This window comes from Athene cunicularia (genome assembly GCF_003259725.1).
Source record: "Athene cunicularia isolate RWA chromosome 1 unlocalized genomic scaffold, athCun1 chr1_part1, whole genome shotgun sequence".
NCBI lineage: Eukaryota > Metazoa > Chordata > Aves > Strigiformes > Strigidae > Athene > Athene cunicularia.
This window is the reverse complement of record NW_020799091.1, coordinates 69,643,206-69,661,151: the sequence shown is the minus strand read 5'-3', so window position 1 is coordinate 69,661,151 and position 17,946 is coordinate 69,643,206. Positions and strand designations below refer to the sequence as shown.

General features: G+C 34.1%; 1 protein-coding gene across 1 annotated transcript in view; it reads right to left on the bottom strand.

Annotated features, from left to right (window-relative positions):
* VWA3B (von Willebrand factor A domain containing 3B) overlaps positions 1-17,946 on the bottom strand; it is a 62,823-nt gene that overhangs the window by 14,498 nt on the left and 30,379 nt on the right. Inside the window, 8 exon segments of the mRNA XM_026849811.1 lie at positions 2,789-2,839; positions 5,646-5,764; positions 9,582-9,752; positions 10,989-11,188; positions 11,849-12,030; positions 13,549-13,676; positions 15,058-15,222; positions 17,514-17,612. Of these exon segments, the coding sequence (XP_026705612.1) occupies positions 2,789-2,839; positions 5,646-5,764; positions 9,582-9,752; positions 10,989-11,188; positions 11,849-12,030; positions 13,549-13,676; positions 15,058-15,222; positions 17,514-17,612 (1,115 nt within the window).

Here is a 17,946-nt window from a genome sequence, read left to right as displayed (position 1 = left end):
TAAAAAAAAAATTTTTTTTTTTTTTTAATTAGTAATCACAAGTAGGAAGAATTTTAATTTTAACAGTACTTTACAAATACAATCACAAAGCATTAAGGCAGAATAAACCATAAGATTCATCCAATCTATCTTCTGTATGCCATAATTAATTGTGTTTTATTCAGCTACTGCTGTGTTTGGTCAAACAATCATATCTGACTTAACCATAGAAAGACATTGTCATGGTTTAATCCCAGCCAGCAACTAAGCACCACATAGCCGCTTGCTCACTCCCCCCAGGTGGGATGGGGAAAGAGAATTGGAAGAGTAAAAGTGAGAAAACTCATGGAATGAGATAAAGATAGCTTAATAAAGCAAAAGATGTTCACACAAGCAAAGCAAAACAAGGAATGCATTCACTTCTTCCCATCGGCCCACAGGTGTTCAGCCATCTCCAGGGAAACAGGGCTCCATCACATGTAACAGTGACTTGGGAAGACAAAATTGATCAGAATGTCCCCCCTTTCCTTCTTCTTCCCCCAGCTTTATATGCTGAGCATGATGCCATATGGAGTGGGATACCCCCCTAGTCAGCTGGGGTCAGCTGTCCCAGCTGTGTCCCCTCCTAATTCCTTGTGCACCCCCAGCCTCCTCACTGGTGGGGTGGTGTGAGAAGCAGAAAAGGCCTCGACTCTGTGTAAGCGCTGCTCAGCAATAACTGAAACATCCATGAAGTATCGACACTCTTTCCAGCACAAATGCAAAACATAGCCCCATACCAGCTACTATGAAGAAAATTAACTCTACCCCAGCGAAAACCAGCACAGACATCTACAGAGCAATTCAAGTGGCTGAGCATAGGTGTCTGGTGCCATTTTAGATATCCTAGAATATGTGAGGCATCAATAAATAACTTGCAGGTACAACTGAGAAATTATGGAAATCCCTCACCCTTCTGGAGCATCAGCCAGGGTGACGTGGCAAGCATCTAGACATTCTAAAATATTAGTGTCCTGATTTGCCACATCAGTCTTCACTGATCACATAAAAAAAGATACAATCTCCTGCTGCTTATTCCTCTGTCAGTTCTGCACTGGTCAATTTTACTCCGTGATCAGGAGTTTGCTTCCATCCATGCCAGTGGATTGATTATGCAAATGTCCACTAAAGAGCCAGCTTGAAGCTACACACACCTTTATAAAGGTATTTATAAACCGAAAGGTGAATTAGATACAGTCATCTTGATAAAAACAAACCAAACCCTCCAAAATCCAGAACAGGTAGAATTCTTTATATCTCCAATTAGAAGTAACATACTTCATTTTAGAACTCAAAAAGTAGCTCTTCTTCTTTTATGGCTCTTCTCTACAGCTTTGCCAACATTTAAAAAAATGTGAAATCTAGAACTGGAGAGAGTAATTAAGTGTCTGCCTTACCAACACATGCAACCATGGTCATGCCTACCATGTTGCCCTACCTTTTGCTACTGCTTATCTCTCTGCTCCTCAGGAACTACTTTGTATTGAAATTAACCTGACTGGTATAGTTACTAGATTTTGTTCTCTTTTACCTGAATCTGTTATTAATTTATAATCAGTATCAAGCTAACTTACCTCCTGAGTTGGACCTCTCAACATTTTGAACACAAGCATAATATTACCACTTCTCTAGTAAATTTGGATTTCCCTAGTATCTGAGATAACATTTTAATACACGCTAGTGAACCAGAAATCCCCTCAATCAATTATTTCTGGACCCCTGTGATGAAGTTGGTAGACTTTGTTTATTATTCTCTCCTTCTGGATTACTAATTTCAGAAGTATGTTGTCATCCTTTTGTAATACATGAGCATGATCATTCAAATTGTAAATTTATAAAAGAAATAGATCAAATATTTCAATTTCTATGCACCAATATTAACAATTTTAATATGTCCCTCTAGCAGCAGACTACAGAATTGCTAGGACTTTTTTTTCCTTATATACATAATATTTATGGCTATACATAATTAGCCATATGCTACCTAAAGTAAAATATTTTGGATACCACCCTGTCAAATTTCTGTACTCTACAACTCATTTTCTATCAACAGACATCTATTTCTTTTTTTTTAATTATACGCTGTTCTTTTGTTTAACAGATTTCCCTTCCTCTCTGCACCACAATGGGGTTTTAGTTCTCTTTATTGATGATAGAACTGTGTATTTTTTGCTCGTTAGCTTAAGTTCTCTTAAAAGCATTCTAGTTTTCATTTCCATTTTTCTGCCTAGCAATATTTCACACCCATTCAGTTTTCATTAATTGATCTTCACTTTATTCTCTGAAGGAAACAGACACTAATTTCACTGATGTCAGTCCTGCTTATACAGTCACTAGTTTTTTAAATCAATATACAGAAATAAGCTAAAATACTACAAACTTACAGTGTGATATACGGTTCCAGCACAAGCTGTAAAGGTGCTTATTATACCTTTACAAACCAGCCACTGAAGTGTTCTATACAGGATGAGACAAGATCTACCTTGATGCCAAAGGCAATGACATGCTGTCCTACCAAGGTCCTGCCACTTGATACAGATTAAGAATAGACCAGCATCATTCAAATGGAATGCAAGCCCTTCTCTTTAAAATTAATCAGCTCCGCAAGAAGGAGGTCCAGAATTTCATATTACTCCATATCACATACACATTTTTGAGAGTAAGGTATAACTATGAAATATCTGAAAATAAAACCAGTTGGTTACAGAAATAGTGATAAAAAAATATCAAGTATTTCTATAAGTTAGAAAACCAAAAGGTGATAGCTTACTTCTCTCTTTCTTCCTGAGGTAGTGCTCTCCAAATAATTAGGTTTAGGCGCCTATTAAAGAAAGCAAAGCAGTTTTTGAGGGAATGCAGTTCCTTGTGCATCTGATCATCTCAAAACCAGCAAATAAACACAGTTTCTCAAGATATCTGCACTGATTTGTATTCCAAGAGCACTGTATCATCAAACTGTATCATTTTCATTCAGCTATGAAATTATCAACTGCAAGAGAAGATGGGAAAACAGCATCTTTCATCAAGTAGCAGCATGACTATTTCAGGGTCATGGAAGGATTAATGGCACTCACTGCTGCTTCCTGCCAGGATTTTCTATGGATGGTTCTCTTCAGCATCAGCAAGCTAAATCAAGTAACAGAACTGATTAAATGTCAGTTAAGCTAAGCACAGTTGTTCCAATTAAACACTTTCAGAAAACTGTAGCCTGAAGACATGTGGAGAGCAATGCTTTTTTTTTTTTTTTTTCTGTTCAGAGAACCCCTCAGTTGTGCCATTCAGGTTTCTATTCATTAAACTCTGGCTATGAAGAAAAACTACTGACAGGAAAATGGAAGTGATTATACCAAAGCAATGCAGTTCTGAGATCTTTTAAAAGAACCACTAAACTTTCTGCTTTTGCTTTTTCAACATAAATTATAAACTCATTAGGTCATCTAGTTTACATTATTCTCTATTAACATCTCCAACTGTTAAGCCATTACTCACTTCATACTATACAAATAAACTTCTACTGATGATTCTAACTGCTGTAATTCTAGAAAAAATTCCAAACTTTCTTTGGAAACACAAGAATAAATTTATTGTTAGGAAGAATTCAGATTGTAACCATTAGATTTTTAACAGTCTTGCCAGATTTACTGGTGCATGTACAAAAAAAAAGCTCATTAACACCAGATTTTGAATATTAATTTCTTGATGATTCATTTTATCTACTAGAAACCAAACCCCAGCATTTTTAGAATGTAAATTACTTAGTTCATTCACAATGTGCAGTCTCAGCATGCTCAACTGCCTATTCTATACTTTTAAATGTACACACTCATAACTAACTAATCTATAAAAGCTTCTGGCTATACAAGATCATACACATTTTGAAGCTTCCAGAGTTTTTCTCCTTCAATACTGGATATTCTCTTTGTCAGAGCACAAAATTTCTGCCCTCACCACTTTTCTCCCTCTAAATCTGATGCTAAGGTCAATCTGCGTATGGGGAATATATTGTCATGTTTGCTTCTGTTCTTGAATCCTGCATGGCCTGATGCATTGTCTCATCCATAGATGTCAGAAAAAATTTGAGACCAATCAATATTCACAAAGCTGAACTGCAGCTTTTGCAAATTCAATTACTGGAAAAGTACTGTGGCATTGATAGCAAAATAAATTGGACTGGGCTGGTGTTTCACATGTAGAGGAAAAGCAATGAGAACTTGTTTTTCACATTGTTGATTATAAGGATCTTCAGGCAGCTCTCTCTTCCATTACACCTCTTTCGCAGAAGTAGGGAACTCAATCCTACTATTGTAAATACACAGATTCATTGACCTCTATGGGTAAACATAAGTAAACAGTACTCCCAATCACCAAAGTTTAAGGGAGACTGTGAAAAAGCTGTCAGCAGATCATCAGAGTTTAACCAGAATACACTTTTCTTTCCCTAAAAACTAAAGTCAATAAATGTAAAAAATTCAATGGTGTGGCACAGCAATGAAGAACTTGAATTTTTTTCAGAAGTCGCCATTAAATTTACACCCCTTGAACCTTCTGTCAAAATGAGCAACAAATATAGATTCCTGTGAATTCTTCATCAGCCTGATAACAGAATTGTCTCAGTGACAGAGCACACAAAACCAACTGATTTCTATTCACTGAATTTCATTAATATTAGACATAGCAAGCAGCATTTGTAAATCATAATTCTTGTTTTTTATCAGAAAAGATGGATACATTTAGAGATTGGAAATGGAAACGAAAAACAGAGCTGTTACATGCTTTAGAAAGAACTGGTATGATCATAGAGCCACAGGGGAAAAAAAACTTAAAGGGCTTCAGTGGAATTCATCAGAAAACAAATACTAAACACTTGTCATCAAGAGGTTTTGTCATATAAAATGGTTACATCTGTAAATGTCATTAGAATACAACCTGAAAAAGATATTTATTAAAACAATTTAATCAAAGCTCTCATAAGATTACTGAATGACATTAGTAGTCAAATAATTGCATTAATTACTTCAAAAAAACCCACAAAGTTACATCAAGGAAAGAAACAGCTTAGAGATCTAATGTCCTTGTCCTGTCTACTTCTGATGTGCTTTTACCAACATTCAATTAATAAGCACAACAATATCTGTCTCACAAAAAAAAATATTTTAAATGCCCATGTCTTGTAGGTTCCTCAGTTACATTCTTGCATCCATACTTAGGTGCTAGGCAGCTGGCAGCAAAAAGCAAGCCACTAATTTAATTGCAAGTCTACGGATTTAGGAGCTTAATTGTAAATTAGAAGTTTGGCTAGCACTGTACATTTCAGGGAGATTCCTCCCTGGGAATTATTGCTTTCAGATTTATGCCCAGAAAGTAAAAGAATTTAACTTTTTTTATCATTGAACAAACATAATATGAGCAACATGTTATTTTTTACCTCCTTGCCTATTTGTTTTCTCATTTTGCATTATTTTTTTAAGAAAATAAACATTTCTCCTATAGGTTGATGGTGTATTAAAGTGTGTCAATGGGCAGAATTACCAGTATTGAGCAAAGCATGTGTGAGCAAATGCCTACTACATAAGAAAAAACTTGAAATTAGACTGCAAACATGATACATTTCTGGTAAGCAGACTTGCCTTTCATAGGATTTAACTGCTTGTTCCAGCTTCTTTTTATAGGCATCAGGATTCACTGCCTGAGGATTAATTAGTGTGATCTGCTTCTCCTTGTTGCTGACATGGGACAATGGTAGCATCTATTATACAATAAAATAAAAAGACTTCATTTATCATACACCTTTTCCTTTATCAGAATAACTGAAATGCCCATGAGTCCATGTCCAAGGATCAGAGCAACCAAAAGGTACACTGGAAGCCTGCAAGAAGAAAGATTTGAGCACCCTAGAGAAATGTCAGAATGAAGACATACTTTTATAAAATAGGAAGTCATACACTTACAAGTAGATCTTGAAAAGGCAGAGAAAGGGTAGAAAAGAATGACAGAGGAGGAAATATGCCTTCCTATCTCTCAGTTCAAAGTCCCATTATCCTTCAGCCTCTTAAATTACTCAGCAGTTCATGTAAGAAAACCTGTTTTATATATCAACGTCCTGATGATGACTACAAACAGAAAAAAATACATGACAGAATAGGAGAAGATGGAGAATGTTACTCTCCCCAAAACTGTTTTCAACCCATACTATTGAGTGGGAAGCTTCTCCAAGTGCCTGTCTGAGTTCAGGATATAAATGACAAAAAGATGGATGAGGTTCAATTTAAATAGAACTAAAACCCCTGTTGGGGATAAAAGGCAAGCAATCATAAAATAAAACAATACAAAAATTTCTTTAATTGAGAAAATTTTGCAGTGATGTTTTATTTGTGTTTGAAACATCACAGCCTAGCTGGATTGCAAATTACTGCTGTATGACTATTTTTTCAGGAACAGTAGTGTCTCTATATTCCCCTTTCTTTCTGAGGACATCTCTCTGATCAATAAATCTGTTCCCAAACAGTGCCAGACCACATCAAAGCTCCTAATATTAATCTTAAGATCACTTAGAAGCTAAAGTTAATGGGAACGTGTCAATGAAATATCTTGCCAGAGACAGATGAGTCAAATCTCTGCCCAGACCTGTGAGCCATGAAATCTGGCTACCTGTCATTTCTAAGGGTGTGTTTGAATGCTTAAATCAAGGAACTAAGGAGTACCCCACTTACAGTTTCATCCTGCCATGGTTGTGGTCTGCTATGTTACTCAAACCAAGTTAAAAGTTCAGCAGGGCTTCACCATGTAGAAGCCCTCTCCTACATTCCCAGAGTAACTCCAAGTACAAACAGCATCATTTGCAAAATAAATATTTAATATAGTTTGAATAGAATATGAGGGGCAGACAAACATAGACACATTATTACAATATTGAAGAATAAAACCAGAATGGAATGTGTTCTTAGCAAATAGTAAATTTGAAACATGAGGCATACATCTAAAGCAATGAAAACTGCTCATTAAGTCAAGTGAAATTTGACAGATTCAGCAGAAAGAAATCACAGGGAAGCTTTTTTAGTGACAAAATGTTTTGTCATTTTTAAAATTAAATACTTAAACTTCCATATCAAAAGAATTCATGTTTCAAAATGGCCTTTATTTCAAAACCAAAATTTCAAATTTCTAAAGACAAAAGCAAAGCACAACAACCCTATGAAAGTCTTTGTTATTTTAGACCAAGCAAAGATGTTTTTGTTGGCTGAAACTGAACCTGATTCTTTTGAGCAAAGCATTGAGTCAAAACTCCATGACTCTCAAAGCTGTCTTTAAGTTGCCACACATGCCACAATCTGCAACAGATACTCAGATGATTCTATAGGGAAGGTTTGCTTCTATAGCGTAAATTAGACAAGTTCCATGTCTTTTTTGGGTTTTTTTTTTTGTTTGGGTTTTTTTTTTCCGGATATGAATCTGATGGTAGTTTAATGAATTAACCTCTTTGAAATAACTCAGGTGAAACTGACAGGTCATACAGAACAGAAAACAACAGGTCAGCCTCCTGTTAATGAACAGTTGTCATGGAAACCTTTTGTTTGCTGCACCTCCAAGGTGAGCTAACTGCTCATAGTTATTCCATCATCACTGCTAGAAAAGGCTATAAATCAAAATTTTACTATCCCCAGAAAAGCAAAAACAGGTATCTGCATTCCACAACAAGAAAACTAAGATATCAGAAGGAAGAATGCAAAAATGTCTGTACATTTATTATCATCTATGAAGTCTTCTGAAGTACTGGAATAATCAAGATTCTGTTAATGTCTTCTATTCAAGCTCTATGTCTAGTCTCAGAACATATTTTCTGCTTTTCCTTGATGTGCTGGCATGAAGCTTGAGGGAGAGTAGGTTCCACAGCTCATAAATTCTACTGTTTCTACCTCACGTACAACTCCCAACCTTATTTTTCCTTTCTATACTCTGCTTGGGAACCAGAAAAACTCATGCCTCTACACATAGAACAATAATTCTCCAGTGCCTGAGAAACTGAGTGTCATTAGACAACTAACAGGGATTAGCAGGTACGAAAAAGTGATAAAAACTATATGTTATTTTGTGCTTATATCCCCAATTCTAAAGAAAGACCATGGATCACTGTTTGGATTCTGTACAGCAGCTGTTCATTCCAAGAACACTGAACTTAATTCAGCCCTGAACTAGACTACCATAAACTCCCATGAACTGCCATTAAAAATTACCTGTACATAGCACTTGCTGAATCATGGTTTTGAATATTTTCAATGATCACTGTTTTACAGACTACTGTTTTTGCAAATAGCAGTTTAAATGCAGCTCAGTATTGTCTGGAAAGAATTCAAGGGAGTCTTTATTTAAAACATGGAAGAAAAAGTTCTACTTCACAGGTGTATTGAGAAGGTGGGAAAAGAAGTGACTGCTCAGAAATCACACATAAGAGTTTAAGTGAAAGTCACAGTGTCTTTTGCTTGGCATTTCACTTACAGTAGATTGTTTTGTACAGTTTTGTAATTATTGAATGCCTGATTTTTTTTGAGAAATGGCTATTTTACATCTGAAATGCTAAAATGTACTTTTTAAAATGCTTCTGATACAAAAAGCTATCTTTCTATTGTATTCCAAAAAACTTGCTCACACTTCATAAAAATCCTTAAAGATCTTGTGTTCAAATTAGTTTTACTAAAACAGAGGATCTGGTTTTGCTTCCACAATCTGCATGCTATAGAAAAAAAATCCCATTCTTGAATTTAAAAAACAAATATGAAAATTTTAAAATGTACAAATTTGTAAATTTGTTATAAATATTTTACTTAGCTCTATATCACATTCTATTACAAAACCCTTACAAAACCCTTTCTCACCCCTTATTATTCAGATACTGTTTAGCTTCTTCTTTGAGTATTGTTTAAAGAAACAACTATTAGTAATGAAAATAATCTGCAACATTTATAGGACCTTCATAGGATGCATCATACGAGAAGAATTAGAGCAACTTGCCACAAATGGATTTCCTTTAAGTGGAATGGCAGTTAGAGCTTCATGATACACAATTCATTGTGAATTTTGCACAATCTCCTAATTGTCTACACCTATCATAATTAAATTTTAATTACTGAATTCCAATACTTTTCAAAAGGTTTTAGCAGTCTCATGTAAACCCTGAGAATGCACAAATCCACAAACTGTGCACCTGCACAGTTTTCCAAATTGCTTTATGGACCTTAAATACATAATCCAGTGAATTAATATGTATCAGTAGAGGCTATGGTGCTCAAGAAATTGCTGCACACTGCCATCAACTGGTAACTGTAGAAGAAAAATATATAGCTCTAAAACTTGTTAAAAGTCTGGAAGAAGTACTATTAACTATCAGTTTCATCTTCTTATTGATGCATGAATGAACATTCAGATACGCATCATACATTTAGCACACATCAACCATCTACAATGAACAACAGAGAATGTAATTATGACATTTACAGAAATTAATAAAGAAATTTTTTTGAAAACAGTACCAAGCTTTATGTTTGACTGAAACAGCGTAAGAGTTTTACCTCAACAAATACTTTAGAAACTACCTGCTTGTCCAGAACTGGGGTGTATTTGGTACCATGAGGGACAACTGTAGGAGCTAAGGCATCCATGATGGTGAGTCGCCTGGCAGCCAGGCCATGGGTCTTTAACCAAAGAGCCGAAGAGATACCTAGAGAACTAGAAAAAAGAGACTGTAAGGTGTAGCACAAGGTAGAAATATATTTGAGAAGTTTGAAATGACTAAAGAAAAATATAAACTATAATTTTTGTGATGGATCTATATGTGCACACACATACCTTTTCAATGGCATTTTCACAGCTTTCTTCATCTTCATATCTAAGATAAAACATTTGCATTTCATTATCTCATACGGAAGTATACATAAATATATATGTATGTATACGGAAGTATACATAAATAAGCTGACATATAATAGCATCTTTTTTTTATTTGAGCCTACTAGCAGTGTCACAAAGACTACATAATCATGTCTATTTCAGTTGCTAAATTAATCAATGAGAATTATGTGGCCTGTGTTTCTTGGTGCTTGAAAAATAGTAACAGTGTTACTATATGCCTGACAAACCCTAATTAATCAATGAGGAAATTTATAAAATAGGTGGGGAATAATTTAATTTTAAAAAAATATTGAACTTTGTATGTATTTATTTCTTATAACCCAAAAAGAAAGACTAACCAGTTTATTACCCAATTCAAGATGTGATACCAAGTACTATCACTAATGAGACGGCCAGGAGTGGCTAATTTAATCTATATCACTATGAAGATCTATATAAAACCTATATAAAGAACTAAAAATAAGAAGCTGAAATGTTAAAAATTCAAACATCTTTAAGGATCATAGGTTTTAGAACCACTTAGGAGATGTATCATAAAGTTCAGAGTTGCAAGAATTACGGAGAGAAATGAATACTATCTGGATGTATCCAAGCCTCATTGGAAATACTTTTGTCTCTACATATGCATCTGTTCCAGAGAGCATGGGGAATTTGCAAGGCTAAGAAAAGTGCAACCTCCATTTAAATAGAATTGGTATCATTGAACTAGAACCACCACTCTCACCTTTAACGTCAACATTAAGCATAATGACAAATTACCGTATCACAACAACAATCCATTACCGTATAACAAGATTCTCAAAATCTATTTGTTCTGGTGATAAGACGCAACAGTGATATACTTTCAGGAGTCCAAGGCATAGCTGTATCACAGCTGCTGCATACTGTGGACATAACTAAGCTGTTGTAAACTGAATAGTTTGGCACTGGCAGGAGTCTGACCACAGCTGTAAGGACCTTGTTACAATACCCTCCTGCATGTTCACCCCTCTGCATCCCTGCTGCGTTCCAGTCCTTTGTACTGCAGGTCTGCACAGTTTTGCTTCAAATGAGGCATCATTAGTTACAAATGCAGTGGAAGAAATGTTACCGTCTGTTCCACACAGAGCTTCCTGTTCTGTCAACTTTCCTTTGAAAATGGTTGTACAGTTCACACTCTTTTTAATAGAAAAACTCTTCTTTTCAGGAGATGTTCCCTCTTCTGGCCTTTCTTTCCTAAATTTCACACTATGGCTCTGGATTCGCAGCAGACTTGTCTTTGTTTGCTCTGTAGGTGTTGAAAGGGAAAGAAATGAAGAGCTAACTTACTGCTCAAATACACGTTTGGGATTCTTGAGTTCATCTTTGGCCTACAGTCCCAGTTTTTAAGGGACTGCCTACTCAAGACATCAAACACAAATTTACTTCAGCACTAATTTGTACTTTGTACTTTCCCATGGATGAAGACTTCTTTTATGTCAGCTGGGTAAACTTGGTTTCAGACTGCGTACAAAGGATACTTCAAAGAGAAACATAGCATTACAGGTGTAGTAAGGAGAAATATTAGTGTAAGAAATGCTGTAACTAGTGAAACATAGGTCTTCATTCTTGACAAAGATGTACTTATTTAGAATAAAAAGAGATAAGGGTTTAAGATCTACTGTTAAAATACTGTTACAGAGCGTTCAAAATGTCCTGTCAAAATGGTTAATTTGTCATTGCAAGGCCTGCGATGAAGCATAGATGAGCAGACATTTGTCTATCTGTTTGGGTCAAATGAGTAAGGTTGCTGAAATGAAATTAGTTAGAATTTCAGAAAGATTATTATTTAAATCATCAAAGGCTTCATTTGTTCCTATAAAGAGGGATGCTTTATGTTGTTTTTAACAGAAACTGGTCAAGTTAATGAGTACATTCTGCTAACAACTACAGTTCATTTTAGTCTTACCTGCATATAATGCTTTCTTCCTTCGGGCTGGACTGTCAGCAGTGGTTTGCCAGATTTGTTGATGTGGTGTCAGTGCTGGCTCTTCTGAAGCACAGCATGCCCCGCTGCTATTAAGAGTAGTACTCAGGTCTTCAACATGTTTGGTTACAGAAGACACAGTATGTGTGTGCTTGTGATTAGTGCTGTAAGTGATGAAAAGAAGAAACAAGCAAGATACTACTTCAAACATATAACACTGGTTTAAAAAATGCCAAGCTGAAGTTTTCTGGTAATTTAAATATTTATTTAAAATGTTTCTAACAGTGAAAAATATCTTTTCTGTTATCCTCGTCTGCATTTCAAAGGAGAGTTCAAAGGAGGTTAAAATATTCATATTTTTAAAACTATTTAGAAGTCTTTTCTTAGTCTATTTAAAAGATTTTCATTACTTTTAAGGCAACATTTCATACTTTTAATAGGGTCAGAATGTTCTGTAATAGCCACTTTCAATCCTGAGGGAAAGAGTAAACCTACTATCAGCAATGAAAATAACTCACACACACACATATATACCTATATCCCAGCATTAATAAAAAATAAAATATGCAAAATCTGAAATAAACACTTTTATACTGGACATTTTTACTATTTTTACATTTATACTTTTATTTATATATTTATACTTTATATTTACACATTTATACTATACATTTTTATACTGGACATGTTACCTGCCCTTCCACACATAGGAAATCATTCCACAGCACTCTCCATTTTTAATTTATTTTACCTTCTTTTTGATACATTTTATTTTACCTTACTCTTTTAAATAGATTTCTGTCTTTAAAATCTGGGGGGGTTTTATGTCCTTTGTTGCTTTTGTACTATTACTACACAGATAAATAAGTCAACAGGCAAGCTATTTTTCTATTAAGGCTGTGCTCTTGTAGAGATTACAAGTAACTTCATGTCTGAAGCTAGGTCTGTGTTTATTCCCCAAACAGAAACTCAGTATAATCAAAGAGGCAGAAAACTTTTCCACAGGGACTCAGGAGTCTGCCTTCAGTATGCTGTAGAAGAATCTCCTTTCGAATGGTCGTTCTTGGCACCATGAGATTTGCAACATGTTTTTCAACGGATGCCAAACATAAAACTATTTTTAACTATGAGATTACTTATCTTTTGATAAAAAAAAAAGGCTAAATATGGCATGAACATACAGACACACATTGTATAATCAAAAATGAGGAAAAAAGTAAGCTGAATTTCATTCACGGTGTTTTCCATCATTTAAACAAATACATTTGTACATAATTTATGTTTCAATCAGCATAACCCAATGAGTGACAATTCAGTCATGAAATACCAAGCCAGCTCTACCTATAGGACAATAATTTTTTGTGAATTGTCTAGGTCAGGGGGAGCAACTTTACCATGTGCTGGAGACAAAAAAATATTTTCACCTCTTTGCTTTAATAATTTTGCTAATAATTTGATACCATCAAGATATTTGAGATTTTTTTTTTCAGTCATCACAGTATTAGTGTATTTTCCAGATTTTTTATTTCCATTACTGTAACTGTTTAAAAAAACCCAAAACAACAGCTTTTCTTCTTAAAAGAGGAGAATGTCAGAAGTTAAAAATGCAATACAATGAAAAAGGAGAAATGCAACAGATGGCTCTTATCTCTTATTAACATAATAACAGTATGAGGACATACTTATTCGGTGGATCATTTTCTCCTTTACAACAATCCATCATTAGACATTCAGCATGAATGGTCTTCACTTTCTCTAGGTCTCTTTCTCCTTGTTCAATCTCTCTTTTCAAAAGATCTATGTCTTCAGTCTAGCAAAAAAGAAAATCAAATGTTTAATTACAATTACTCTTAAACGTGTTTCATTCCTGAACTAAAGCTCTGCAAGTTCTGATAATAATTTTAAATAATCACTCAGCTAGGACAACTGCAAAATTCTGTATATTTTTTCAGGTTGTCTCTTGTGCTTGGCAACACAGTCTTTCAAATTATTCTTCCTTTTTAGGAAAAGGACAAACATTCCCTAACAATCCAGTTACCCCTTGAGAGATGACCAGCCATATCTCTGAATAATTTAGTGAGGTCAGTAGCTCCCCTCATTCCAAGCAAACAAGCAAATAATTAAGCAAATAAAGAAAATACAATAGAAGATATGTACATTACAACTGTTGTCTTGTCATTCTACAGATCGCAGCTCTATCACATATTGTCCCTGAAAAATGGGAAGTAAAACCCATACTCTTTAAGTAAACATTGGAATTGACTCGGAATCATTTGGACTACAGGAGGAAACAGGAAGGAAATCCTAATTATGATCCCTTTACAACTCCCACAGGGCCAGAAGTCTGGAGATGGACAACACAGACTCTGGCCCTCATCTTTCCAACACGTGCAGTGTCACACAGTCCACAACAGCAGAATCACTGAAATTGCCCAGTACACTCTCTGATACCTTTCAATAGCTGGAGTATTTTCACATCTTCCTTAGAATCAGTGTCTGCAAAGTTCTAAATTTCCTGCCTCTGTCTTTATCCTGGTTGTTCTCATTGTTCCATTACCACCATTTTTAGAATTTGTGGAACTAATTAACTGAGTATTAACTTTAATTAAAAACAAAAATATGCTTTAAATGGGTGCTTCTGTTAGTCTGTTCATAAATTTCCTATTAGGGATTGTTAGATTAAGCTGCTTAGTCACACTTGATATATCACTGCTATTCAAGTAATTTCACTCATTACAGATCTCTCCCCAGTGGCTACTGTAGAGCAAACTTTTAGCAAAATTCATAGACTCATTCATTCATCATCATTCAAATTCAGCTCTGGGTTCTCTCATTTATTAACAGGATACAAATCATAGTTTCATTTTAAACAGTAACTTTTTTCTGAAACAGCAGAGATCGCATGTGTTTCTTCCACAGCTGAATTTGATCCATATGGTTTTTGGGTTTTGGTTTTCAGATAGGTTTTTTTTCTTTCAATAGTAGCACTACAAATGTACTTTGCATGATATTTGGGCTTTTTTTGCTGTTGTCTAATAAAAGTGCATAAGCAAAAAGTGTCACCCTCATTGCTTTCATATCACTTCAAATCTGTTGTAATATGAAATCACAATAATGTGAGTCATGCAGTTCCTTCAATAGCATGAAGAAACAAACATTTATTTTCAGATACTCACAATAAAGTCTGCAGCATCAGAATCAGTCAAATAAATATTGTAATAATGAAACTGTCCCTCTGTTTCAGTAGATAGTTCATACAAAAATTTATTAGCTTCTTTATCGTCACAGTTGAAGGATACAGTATGGATGGGAATTTTACGATGAAGCTGGACTTGAGCCAAAATTATTGGCGGGGGCTGAAAATCAAAAAATGTATATTAAGCATGTGACATCTAAAAATGTATCAAAACATGGAAAATTTGTAAGAATTTTAATCATAGTTGCTTAGAAACAGATATAGATCGGTTAATCATACATAATTGTATGTATGATTACAATCAGCGTGCATTTTATATGGATTGTTATTTCATAATTATATAAAATGAGCTAATTTAAACCTGAATTTGAAACACTGATAATGCATTAAGGCACAGGATACACTAACAAAATAAAATAAAATGTTGATTATAATCTAATCAGTACTGTGTTTCTTAAGTCTTAAAGGAAATTACTAAAGCATGGGAAATTAAACTACATTGGTATTTAGTACCACTGGATGTATATAACAATGGTTTTGTATGTATATAAGTGTTGATATTTTTATTAAGCTAAATTAATTCAATGAAAAGTTGATTCAATACCAGGAAACAAAATAGAGGCTGGAAAATAGGAAAGATAGTGTTCCTCCTCCAATAAAGAAATAAAAAATAGATGAGAAAGTTAAAGTTCTACCATGTCTAAAAATGTTGAAGAATCTAGTAGAAAAAACTTACTGATGTAGTTCTCTAACTTCTGATAACAATTTCAGTTATTCAGAATACTATCATAAATCTTGATAAATATAGCAATATTTGCAATATAATTGTTTGTTGCATTTTAATAGTTAAAAGTAATCTTGGTTATTTCCCCTTCTTCAACTAAAAATGTATATGTCATAAAAGCCATTATTAACTAGGTAAAAAGAAATTAACTATTCATTAATTTCTAATGTAATAAAAATATTAAAATGAAGAATATGAATGTTTACATTAAGTCAAATTCTTCTTTAATAAAATATTCATATATGGTCCTAGCTAGCAAAACTGTGAAATAATGCAAATATTTTAGTTAGTTTTAAACTGAGTTTTAAACTGAGTTTTAATGAGTGATAGCCAACAACAATCAACTGGTCTTTAGAAAATACCAAAGATTAAAACTAAAAATTAAAACATAATTAAAAGATGTGAGTTTAAGTTTCTCATCTGCTAATTTAAAATCAGGTTTACATTTTGATATTCAAATAATTTTGAAGTATATAAATCTACCCTTCCTTGTGGGTCTCTTTCATATTAACAAGAAAATCAGAACAAAAATAAAAGTGATTCTTTAGCATTTTTCTTCCTTATCAGGCTGTAAAGATATTATTTCTGTAAGTTTATGATGCTTTCAGAATCCTAGATTTATTCAATATATTTCAGTAATTAATTTCATGTGCCCTTCAGTACAGCTATTTACCTAAGTAAAGTCAGGATTTTGCTGCATATCTGCCATTACAACCAAACTAAATTTTCAAGGGCAAATAAATATTTTTTAAATTCCATTCTCATCATACGGGCTAGTTTTCACCATGCATTACCGCTTGAAAGTGTTTTTTTCCAGTTTTTAGTTGGTGTTAGATAATGTGATATAACATGAAATAGCATCATTTTAAGTCACAGTAACAACACATTAAAAAAAATAAAAGCATACTTTTTATTTCATTGTCCATTTAAAACTAGACTTAAAATAACTTCAGCCTGCTGTTACTCCAGAATTGCACCTACATAAGATCAAATTTGTCTCAGTAGGATAAAAACTGGAATCACACAGAAACCTAATGGAACAATATGAATGGTAACATCTTTATATGAAAATAATATAAATTAATAATTAGGCCCTTACTCCTCAGACATGACACAGCCTTTATATCAGTTTGGCAATAGAATATAAGAAGGTACCTACTTATATATTTGATGTGTTCTTTGGGGAAAAATGTTTAACACAAACTTGGATTTTTAAAATTTTCTTATCGTCTTCTTTATAGGTTTTCAAGCCACCATGCAAGATTGCAGGGTTTTAGTATTTAAATCCACCATATCTTGGGACCATCATTCTTTTTTGATTTTTAACTCATGAAATATTTGTACTAAGTCAGGGAGACATTTTATTTAACACAAATCCTAACCTTGATACTAACATACAGCTTTAATATTTAACCCATTACCAGATCCTTAAAACAACTCATGACAAATGTCATGAGCTATCGTGCACCAAAGACTGGACTGTGAGCAGAGAGTTCTAATCAAAACCCCTTCATGAACAGCACATTTCTCAGATACAATTTTTTCAATATTATGACAACATCCAGGAGACCCCAAGAGACTCAGCTCTGCAGGTATTATATTTATCTCATACTTCAGGCTCCTGACACCACACTACTGCATTTTCTGTTTTCTTATTTCAGAAATACCTGGTCAGGTCTCCCATCAGTCAAGAGATAAATAGCCTGAGTGTCAGTATCAGCAAGAGCAATCTGGAGAGCTTTGAGTGTATTTGTGGAACTTCCAGTCTAAGAAACCAAAAAGAAAAGGCAAAGAAGCAGCTATAAATACCAACAGTTGTTTGCCTCTGTACTTAAATCCATAATGACAGTGTACTGATTCAAGGGATATTAAAGAACCAAAATGAGTAATAAAATGGTGAAAATATTTATGTCAAATAGCTAGAAAAATCAAAGCAAGTGTCAAAGTAGCATAAATTGGTACCAAATTGATTGTTTGCTTATGCAAACACAGAAGTAAAATGCTGGCAACAGAAAATATGAGCTGTAGAAGCAAAAGCAATCACTAAAAGGCTATAAACACATAAGAAGATATAAGATAAAGGATACATTCTATTATATT